A 10,839-nucleotide genomic window follows, 5' to 3' on the forward strand; every position below is an offset into this window, starting at 1 on the left:
AAACTCTCCACCTTCCCTACCCCAGTTCAGCCCTCCTGTGTCAAAGAGCCAGTTCTAGATCGGCCTTTATTATCTATCCAAACCAGTGACTCCTTCATCGCATCACCTTTCCTCAGCCTTCCTAGCCAAGACAGCTGCACTGACACTCCTTTGTTGGATACAAAAGCATTCAATGTCCACAAAGCATTGATCTTTTGTTTCCTATTAAGTCATTCTTAACAAGTAGCTGTAGTCATTTGCATATATCCAGATGATAGGCACATCTCTGCACCAGGAAATGGGGAGCTACACAGATGCTTCTAAAGGCACCCAAATGTTTTTACTACATCTGTTTTGAGAAACGCTTTATTAGAAATAATCTGCTGTATTTTGAGAAGTTTTCTGAGTCATAGATACTGTGTTTCTTCTTGCTACCATATTTGCATGTTATGAGTCTAGATGATAATTTGGTGATTTTTTTTTCTTTTTTTTTAAATCAAAAAGTCATATATCCCAACAATAAATGTCAGGGGTAAAAAGTTCTGAGGAAATGTGAATCAAATGGGAATGTATATGAAAATATTCTATGGTATACAGAATAAACCAATTTGAAATTAATGTGAAATTCTAAATAGATTCTAAACACATTCACTTTATTGCCATGATGGCATCCAGTTAAACATTGCTTGATATAAAAAAATATATGTTACCCCCATCCCAGAATAGAGTAAGTGCTTACATGATTTTCTTTTCATTCTTGCTTGCCTCCTTTCCAGGTAACTTCTGAAGAATTGAATAGTACAATTCAGAACATAATGACCTGGGTCGTGGCTACAGTGACCAGTATATTATACCCAGCCATCACAAAGTATGAAGAAAGGTTGCAATATAATTCATACTCGGTGTCTGAAGAGTCTGTCCTTTCTTCAGACAGTTCAAGTTTCTGTAGCACATGCAGTGAAGAGTTTACATACGGAAGCTATACATCTGCAACAACTAAAACATTTCCGGAAGAGCCCCGTGCATTTGCAGTTGACATTTCAGTAAGGCGGCCACCTACACCTTTAAAACCACCTTCTGCCCGTGTGGAGAAAACAGTTGTTGAAAAAACATATCGCATGGCAGGACCACCTTCTGCCCACATAGAAAGAACAGTTGTTGAAAAAACGTATCACATGACGGGATCGCCTTCTGCACATGTGGAAAGAACAGTTGTTGGAAAAACATATCACATGAAAAGACAATCTATAACTTCTGAACTCAAATGTCATAGAACCAACAGGATATATGCACACCCTAAGCTCAGAAGTTGTAAATCTGATAGTTACCTTTTAGCATCATTTGAAACAGGCACAAACAAATTGAAGGATGCTACCACTGAAACAGATAGCTTAGCGAGTCCACACTTAGTTGATCAAAGAGCAAAAGCTGAAATAAAGAATTTAAAGAAGATTTTTGTTAACTTTAAATGTCACTTAAAAGGGGAAACTGAATTGATTTTAGAAAGCATCTTTCAAGAAATAATGTCTGATCTAACCCAGGCCATTCCCTCTATTTCTTCTGTTACTGCTGAAGTCTTTGTTGACCAAAGTGAGCCTGAAAAAAAAGACTTGATGTCCAATGTTGATATCAGCTCAGTAGCTTCAGAGATTGTGGACAATATGCTTGAAAAGCTACAGTTTGCAGTTGAGAAAAAATGTGTTGAGATGTTTACCCAAGAAGAGTCGTCACCAGACATAAATCCAAGCTTAACACCCAGTGAGGAATATCTCACTCCATCAAGTGGAAAACCTTTAAAAGCATCACCACCTTATAATATGGAACCCATGTGTGATATCGCAGAGGATATGGTGCACACCATTTTAGAGAAGCTGGTGACTCTTGCAGCTTGTAAGCAAGATGATCTTCCTCATCTCGAAGACGCAACAAAACATTTCTATAAGCAGCATATGACAGACCCAACACATATGGTCCTTAAAAAAGCTGACAAAAATAAATGTAGTCCTGAACCTGATGCCGCTAATTTAATTGTTAAAGAAGAAATACAAAATTTAATATCAAATATTTTTTCCCAGTCCTCTTTGGTTGGTTATATAGAGGAAGCAATCAGCACTATACTAGGATACGTACAAACTGAACTTAAAAATGAGAGACTTATTGCATCTGAAGAAACAGTAGTATTCCTCCAGCTACTCGATGATATTTTCACTCAGCTACATCAGAAGCCAGTAAAAGCAGATGTTCAAAAAAGTAGACACTCTAGACTGAGAAATCTTTCTGACACTGAAGAAAAATACAGACTAGCTGGCACTAGGTTATCTAGTGACCCTGGGCCTAGAAAACAATTTTCACCTATTAATGTTCCTGGCATGGTTCTTTATTCTGAAGATGATAATGAAGAAATAGACAAAATTGTGAAAAATGTGCTTGATTCATCTATTAAAGATGAAAAAGCAATATCACAAGAACAGAATTCTGAATATTGGTTTACAAAAGGCAACACCTGTTTTGAACACAAAAGAAAAAGAAAAACACCCACAAAGGCTGCTTCTCTAAAAAGCAAAGTTGCATTTTGTGAAGGGGGATTAAAGACTGAGTTACCATGTTTTAATGATACAGAAATTGTAGAGAAAAGACCCTGTTTGAATGAAGACATTTTCATTTTTAGCCAAGATCAAAAGCATCAAATACAAAAGGCTTCACAAAACGTCGTCAAATGTATTTTAGCAGAAATGGCCAAGGACTTATCTTCTGTCCCTCCTGGTCACTTAGACATTAAAACTGGCAAAGACACTTCAGTCCCTGTCTCAGAAAAACCTCAAGGACTGCCACTTCAAGAATGGATAGACCAGATGTTCTCTGTGTCAGAAATTAATAAAGTGGCTCAAGAAATCACAGATGCTGTGTTGAATATACTTCACAAGGCATCAAGCTGCATTCCCAATAGCACCAAAAGTTCCATTTCAGCATCGGCTCGTCAAACTTCTCCCGGTAGTTCTGATACTCCCAGTATGCTCAAAGAAGCATCAAGTAAAAAACCATTAAAAATATGGTTTGACAGTGAAAATAAAATGAAATATTTATCTTCACTCAACTTGGATCCTGCAAAACCTTCCTTGTTAGAGTCTGAAGAAAATGAACTTAAACCTGTAGAAGACATTACTGATAACATCATTAATGCAGTATTTAAAAAGCTGAAGTCACTCATTTATCCGAAATTGCAAATGGGCTTCAAACCTTCACTTGCCGAGCAATCTTCACTACACTCTCAGCTTAGTACTTACACAACTAAGGTAGTAAACATTGTTTTGCGTGCTATCCAGAATGAACTGGACCTCAGTAAGAAAAACCTGAACCTTCAGGATGCAGACCACACCAAACTCCTTACAGGTAAAGGATTTTCTGCTGACACTGATAACCTAAAGTCCCTTGTCTCAAGTCTCAGTGATGACATTATGGCCTCTCCATTATTGACTTGTATTTGTGAGATGTTATCATCAAGTGAACATTCAAATCAAAGCAGCATTTCACTTCCTTCAGACAAGCCAAGCCCTTCAACTTCATATGGACCTGACAATGTTGAAAATCAAAACACTTTGCCCAGTAGGCAAGATAAAAAGTCTTTTCGCCAATATTTAGCTACTCCATGCGTTCTCCATAGTGACTTTAGTGGAAAAGATCCCAAAGACAATGCCAGATTGCAAGTGTTAGATAGTATCGGGGAAGCGCTGTATGAAATGTTGTGCAAGCTTGTAGGAGCGCGTCCTGATGGTCCGCACAGAGAGAAGACGAATGGGAGTCAGCAAATAGCTGCTAAATTGCAGTCTAGTATTCAGCTCATTTCCAAAACGATTTTGGAGTATATCCTTGCAAAATTATGCAGTGTCGACATGGATACTAGTTTTGTAAGTTCTGGAATTAAAGTTGTCTCAGAGTCTCTCGATATTGATAGCCTGTCATTTGATTCAATTATTGAGGAAATAACCAAATGCACCGACATAATCGCCAGCATAGTTTCCAGGATGGTTCATGAGAGTAATAAAAAGACTAAAAAACAGGTGAAAACCATGGCTCCTGCATCTTCCAAAACAGGAAGCACGAAAAAAACACAGCCAAATGAACTGAAAGCTTTGGCTTCCGACATTCTTAATACAGTGTTCGCTAAACTGGAAGGATTTGCCAGTGGAAATTTAGAAACTCTGGATTCCATTAACGCTGAAAATAAAAAACGCAATAAGATAGACTTGAAACGTGAAAGCCCCAGCGTTTTCGCCGATACACATAGAGAACTACTGCAGTCTACGTTATACACGCACGCAAAGAAGGCATCAAGTACCATTTTGAAAGCTATTCAAACAGAATTAAATATGAATTCATTAGATTTGAGGACAAGTGTAGAAACCTCACCACCTGAGAAACAAATTCTTAAGAACATAGTCAATTTAATTTTAAATGCTGTATCCTCAGATATGTTCGATGAAACTGAATCTGAAGAGAAAGACATAGAAAAATTTCGATACAAACCAACTTATGGAAATTTTCTTCCGGGAGGAGCTGAATCAGATTCATTTCTAGAAGACTCTGCGCAGTCAGAGAAAGGATTCCCTGGAGAGAGAACATCATTAAGAGAAGAAACTAACTCGGATTCTTTTAAACAATGGATTCTAGAAAGAACCTTAAACAAAATTGAAGTGAAACTGAAAGAACCACAGAAATCTCCACTCATTCCCATCATTAGAAATATTCTGAATGAAATTTTTCAAGGTGTTTTGGCCAGTCAATTAAATGTGCTTTCTTTCTCCCACTCTCATTTAAGTGGCATCCCTCACAATGTTGATGAGCCAATTGTTCAAGCATCTGTTCCAATTACAGATAAAATGATGGATCCTTTAGTGTCTGAAGCAGATGTAATCATAGTAGTAGCTGATATTGTTAGAACTGTATTTCATAAACTTTATTCAGTTGCCACGACGCAGAGAGATGCAAGCACAAATAGGTATAAAACCATCACCTTTTCAGCAAATGTTTCTTTTCATGAACACACCTATGGAGAAAAATCCTCTATTACTGTGCTGGACAAGAGTCCACGTGCTGTTCAGTCCAGCGTCAATGCTGACAAACAGGTTACAGTAAATGTAGCTGAAGATATTGTTCGGGCGATATTAGCAAATCTGGAAAATTTTGCTACTTCCAAAGTAAAATCTCTCTTTTGCCCCCGGATCAACTACACAGTTCCATTGGCTTTACCTATTCAGCAGGAGAACAGGACATTGAGCCAAGTGTTATCAGCCAAAGATTCATACTCTGATTATCAGTTTTCTTGCTGCACAGTGGATCGTGTTATATCAGAAAAGACCAGCTCATGCCAACTCTCTTTAAATAAATTAAATACACATGCAACAGAAGTGGCCAGAAAAATTTTACAAGGAATCAAACATGAGTTAGACAGAGAAAAGGAAAGTCCCCTCTCAACTCAGAACATCATGGTTCCTGAAGGTATTGCAAGTCAAATTGTCAATACAGTGTTAGATATTGTATCATCTAAAAGTAAATGTGGCAAAAGCAATTCTGACAGAGAGCTTAATTCAGATCAGCAAGAAGGTATCATTGAAAAGATGTTTAATAAGACTGAATATCGAAATGTACTTCAGTTTCAAATACAAGATACCATCGAATGTATCTTATGTGATATTTATGAAAAAACACTGTATCAAAATAATCTCTCATTTGCCACGCCCACCCTGAAACGCAGCATAGCTGGTACACATTCTGAAGGAAATTCTGAAATGTACATGGAGGGTGTAAAGAAGGTTATTCCCAAACCTTCAGTTCCTAAATCCGATGTCATTTTGATATCCAATGACGTTGTGGATATTGTTCTTCATAATCTCAGTTCTGCTGTCACGCTTGGCATAAAAGCAGAGGATTCTACTTCTGCAAGATTGCCCCTTACCTTTTGTGACATGTTTCCACAAGCAGAGTGTCAACGACTTCCTCTTGTGGGGTCAAAAGGTGAAAGAAAACCAGAGTGGTTTCCATCTTCAAGAAATCTGAAATCAGCTTACGCTCTTGATAGTCAGGTAACTGCAGGAGAGAAGGAAGACAGCAAGAAATCTTCTCCTGACCCATGTGAGGAAAATGCTAACTTCATTACTAAAACTATTTTTAAGCAGTTAGAATCTTTTGCCACAAAAAGAATAGATTCGTTAATTACTCTTTCTTTCCAGCCTAAAGAAAAGTCATTTGTTAGCCGGGAACTGGAAAATTGTAAACAAGATGACAGCATTTTTCATGAATCAAGCCAAATTGAATCAAACATGAACGTCCTGAAAATACCCACTGAAACTATGCTCAGCCAAGAGCTCACAGGTTCCACTCTTACCGGTTACAGAGAAAAACGCGGGTCCACAATTCCTCTCTCACAAGCTAGTCTTGAGGAATATGCTGACATTATTGCCAGTGTCATATTGAAGCTTATTAAAAATGACTTAGACCTGGAAATCCAAAAGGCATATCCACATCCAAACACTACTTCGTTCCAAGAAAACATCACTGTGAGTGAAATTGTCAACAGTATCTTAAAGATTTTAAATGATAAAAGACCTGTACAGGAAATTAGTTTTAAATTGTCAAAAGACAATTTATTTACACAATTAACTCTATCAAGTGAAATATTGTTGAAACAAAGAGAGCCGGAAGAAAACACCAAATTATCTCTGTTTTCACACTATCCGTTAGAACAGAATGAAATGACAATGGAAAAGGAGAGGCAGAGAATTGTTTTAGAAGAAATATTTATGAGAAATGAAGAATCGAAACAAAAGGAAAAAACTGCCTTGCTCAGTGCAGTGAAAGCAGTTTTAAACAAAGTGAACCAAAGAATACTGGAAATCAAAGGCCATTTGCCTCCTTTTAATGAAACCCCCTACTTTGCATCTAATTCTAAAATTAGAACATCAGACATAACACAAAAAAACTTTTCTCAACCACATATTAATAGTGTAGCAAATGACATAATCGAGATTGTTTTAGGGGAAATGTACTCTGTAGTTGCATCATCTCTATATGAAAGTAATAAGAGAGAAGAAGCATCTGACAACAACGATACTTTACCCAAGAAACTGTTCTCCGCCACAGAAAGTAAACACGCAGGAGAAGGGAGCGATCCCGCTAGACACGTGGCACAGCAGGCTTATCCTTATATGGGCAACAAAAACACCTCTCTATTAGACAACGGTTCTCTGCAACATTCACCAGTGCAAGTGGGGAAAGATTTAGTCCAAACAGTTGTCAATAAGATCACAAATTTTGCTTCATTTCATTTAAGAGATGCTTCATATCCCGAAGGTTGTTTGGATGAGTTGCAACCTCTAAGTCTACATAGTTTTAAAGTGGGCCCTAAGGGCTACCCTCAGCCTGGGTTTAAGACAAATTTAAAAGCAAAATCAAAAGTTACCCCTTTACCTAAATTTAGAACAAAACTGCCCCTGAGACCTAGCAGCATTAAGGCCAAAAGCAAGACCAAGTTAGGACCTGGAGGGAAAACTCCAAAAGACAGCCAGCCCAAGGCTGCCATTGGGAAGCCACACAGCCTAACAGCAGGGGATGTCAAAAGCTTGCTAGAAATGAAACTGCCCACTTCAGAACTCAAAATGTATGCCAAGCATATAATAAGTAATATCCTGGAAACAACCGTGAAAGAACTCGAAAAGGTGAAGCACACCAGAGCAATGGTACATGCGAAAGCTCTGCCATTTAATGAAATTATGGCCGCACATAAAATAGTTAATACAGTTTTGCAAGAATTATATGCTGCAGATAACCACAGTCTGCCTCATCCAATCAAGCTCTCACGTCTGGATGACTTCAAACACTCACAGGAGAATGTAGGTGCAGGGTCTCTCGCCAAAACACAAGCCTGTTTTTACTTGGAAAATGTTTCTTCACAGCTAGAACAGATTTTTCCTAAAGACGGTATATTTAAAAAGGTGTTTGACAAATGGCAAGCAGAATCAAATGACATGGAAAGTGAAAAATGTAACTTATTGATGATAGCTGAAAATGTTTTGACTGTAATTTCAATAAAAGCAAAAGAACTAGAATATTCTCTCTCGCTTTTAAATTTGCCACATCTCGAGGACTGTGGAAGTAAGTTCCATAACTGTTTTAAAAGAACTTCTACCAGAGCTGAGGATACCAAAGCACAAATTAACATGTTTGGACGGGAAATTGTCGAGATGCTATTTGAAAAATTACAGCTGTGCTTTTTGTCCCAGATGCCCCCCCGAGAGAGTAAAGAAACTCTAGCAAGTAGAAAGTGTGGTTTTCCAGCCAAGGACAGCCCCAGCAGTGCGCCCATCTACAACATGAGCACAAAAGACCAAATGCCTTTGGGTTCTAGCAAGCAAATTGTTCAAGAAATTGTAGAAAGGGTTTTAAACATGTTAGAGTCATTTGTAGACTTGCAGTTTAAACATATCTCTAAATACGAGTTTTCTGAACTAGTGAAAATGCCTATAGAAAACCTTTTTCCTGTCCAACAGAGACTATTAACCAAAAAGATGTTGCCAAAATTACAACCACTGAAAAAGTTTGCTGATGAATCTAAGTCAAGTACTATTATTTCCAAGGAAAATGTACAGAATACTCTTCTACGTGTTCATTCATTCCATTCAGAATTGCTTACGTATGCTGTTAATATCATCAGTGACATGCTTGGTATAATTAAGAACGAGATAGACAAAGAAATAACCCAAACAGGACCATCATCAAATAGCATATTGAAAGAGAACATAGCAGCAAGTGAGATCATTGGCACACTGATAGACCAGTGTACTTATTTCAATGAGTCTCTAATCAAAAACCTTGCAATGGAAAGTTTGTGCCCAAGAGTGGAAAATACCTACATCGTTAATCAGGTTGAATTAACAACTAATATGAAAATTCCCAAGTCAAAGTTAAAGCAAGTTAGTTTTGTGAATAATCTTCCACAAATCAGTGTGCCTGATTTGGTGTTTCATTCTGAGGAAGATATGGAAAAAAACTATAGGGCATCATCAAATTTACCTTCATATGTCAGAGGCTCTGCAGGAGACCCAATTAAAAACTCAGAGCCAATGGAAAGGCCTGATTCAGAAAATACACCAACATGCTTTAGAAACAAAGTACAAAACTATGGCAGAAGGGAATGGCCATTTTATCAAGCCACAAAAGGAAACAGCTCCCTTCCTGAAGGCAGTGTCTTACAAAAACTGTTTAAGAAAGTGAATGAATCCACAGAAGAATCACTAAAGCAAGGCATGTCATTCATAGAAATGGGAAAAGGTGGAAATCCAAAAGTGTTTCATTATGAGGCCCTAAAACCAGTTGTTGAACCAAAGCAAACTCAGACAGCTGTTTCACCACTCAAAATATGTTTAGCTGCAGAAAATATCGTCAGTACTGTGCTGTCCAGCTATGGTTTTCCAAATCAGCCACCCAGTAATGAAAGCATGGAAACAATGAAACCATTTTTCATATCAAAGCAAAACCCTGGAGGACCAAAGAATGAGAAGAAAAGTTTGCTAGGGATGTGGGATAAAAGGATCAGCTGTATACCTGAAGAACAAATCAAAAATTCTGAAGGGAGCAGGGGAGATTTTTCTTTACTGCAAAAATGGGAACATATTAAGCACCCAAAGATAAAGACTCTGAAGGAATTCAACATCATTGCTTTTGCTGATCATGAACTGGGTCCAAATGAAATTAATTTGGTAGCAAGACATGTAACCACGTCTGTGGTCACCTATTTCCAGAATTTCAAAACTAGAGGTAAGCAAGAGATAACTTACTTTAAAATTGGCAAGAGATAAATTACTTTAAAGATCTCTTATCCAAGAAGCCACATTTACTGTTTTTCTGCAAACAGCCTAGGAGCTGAGGTATTTAATACTCCTTAATACATAGGGTACTTAAAACAAAAAAGTTTAGCACATGATTTGAACCTGAAATAGTTCATTGCATATGGGAGAAAATGGGGCTATATTAAAGCAGTGTTGAACATAAGGTATGAGTTCCAAAGAGTTTTTAAAGTTCTTATGCACAGTTAATTGATTGAAGGCTAGTGATTCATCTTTTCAAGGTATACGGTTGAAGTCTTTGCCATTATTCACAGTTTATAAGAACAGAGGTGTTAAATATCATGTCTTGTTTACACTGCAGTATTCTTGATTTTTTTTTTAGGTATAGTACTCTAAACATATTCTTACAAAGATATTTTCACTCCTTTTCTAAGAATGCCTGTCTGGATATGTTAGGTTGAGCCACATGTCAGAGCTATTTTTGTATGTCCGAACCTGTTGATTATTGGAAATTTCATAAAATTAAATCTAATAATACTAGAATAGCCCTTAACTGGAACAATAATTCCATTTACCAGTAATGAGTTGCTACATTACCAGTCCAGATAAATCACTTGCCCAACATTCAAATAAGAGCATATAATACCACCTGCAGGAAGAGGTCATTTTTCATTCTTAAAACTAGCATTTTTTTGAAGGTGGACAGTTGTGTGACTGCAGCTACAAGCTCATAAACAGATTTTCTCCAAGCATAGCTAATTGAACTTAAAAAAAAAAAAAAAAACTAAAAAAGGGGATTCATGATTCCATCCCATTGACATTTGGTTCTTCTGGCAAATCAATTCTCTATTCTCGGACATGTCCAGGGCTTTCATGTGGTGTCACTCAGGTTCCTCCTTTCATGTGGAACATTTCGTTCCTCATTCCCTTCATCTCAGTGTGGGCAAGTCCTGCCAAGCAGTCAAAGCTCAGCTAAAAGCCTCCCATCTCCACAAAGACTTACCTGACTCCACATCAGGAG

At 37.5% G+C, this 10,839-nt stretch overlaps 1 protein-coding gene across 1 annotated transcript in view; it reads left to right on the forward strand.

Annotated features, from left to right (window-relative positions):
- FSIP2 (fibrous sheath interacting protein 2) overlaps nt 1–10,839 on the forward strand; it is a 69,400-nt gene that overhangs the window by 36,609 nt on the left and 21,952 nt on the right. The window contains exons 14-15 of the mRNA XM_053919412.1: nt 756–1,050; nt 1,165–9,789. Of these exons, the coding sequence (XP_053775387.1) occupies nt 756–1,050; nt 1,165–9,789 (8,920 nt within the window). The remainder of the gene's footprint in view (nt 1–755; nt 1,051–1,164; nt 9,790–10,839) is intronic.

The sequence above is a fragment of the Desmodus rotundus genome, chromosome 2 (assembly GCF_022682495.2).
Source record: "Desmodus rotundus isolate HL8 chromosome 2, HLdesRot8A.1, whole genome shotgun sequence".
NCBI lineage: Eukaryota > Metazoa > Chordata > Mammalia > Chiroptera > Phyllostomidae > Desmodus > Desmodus rotundus.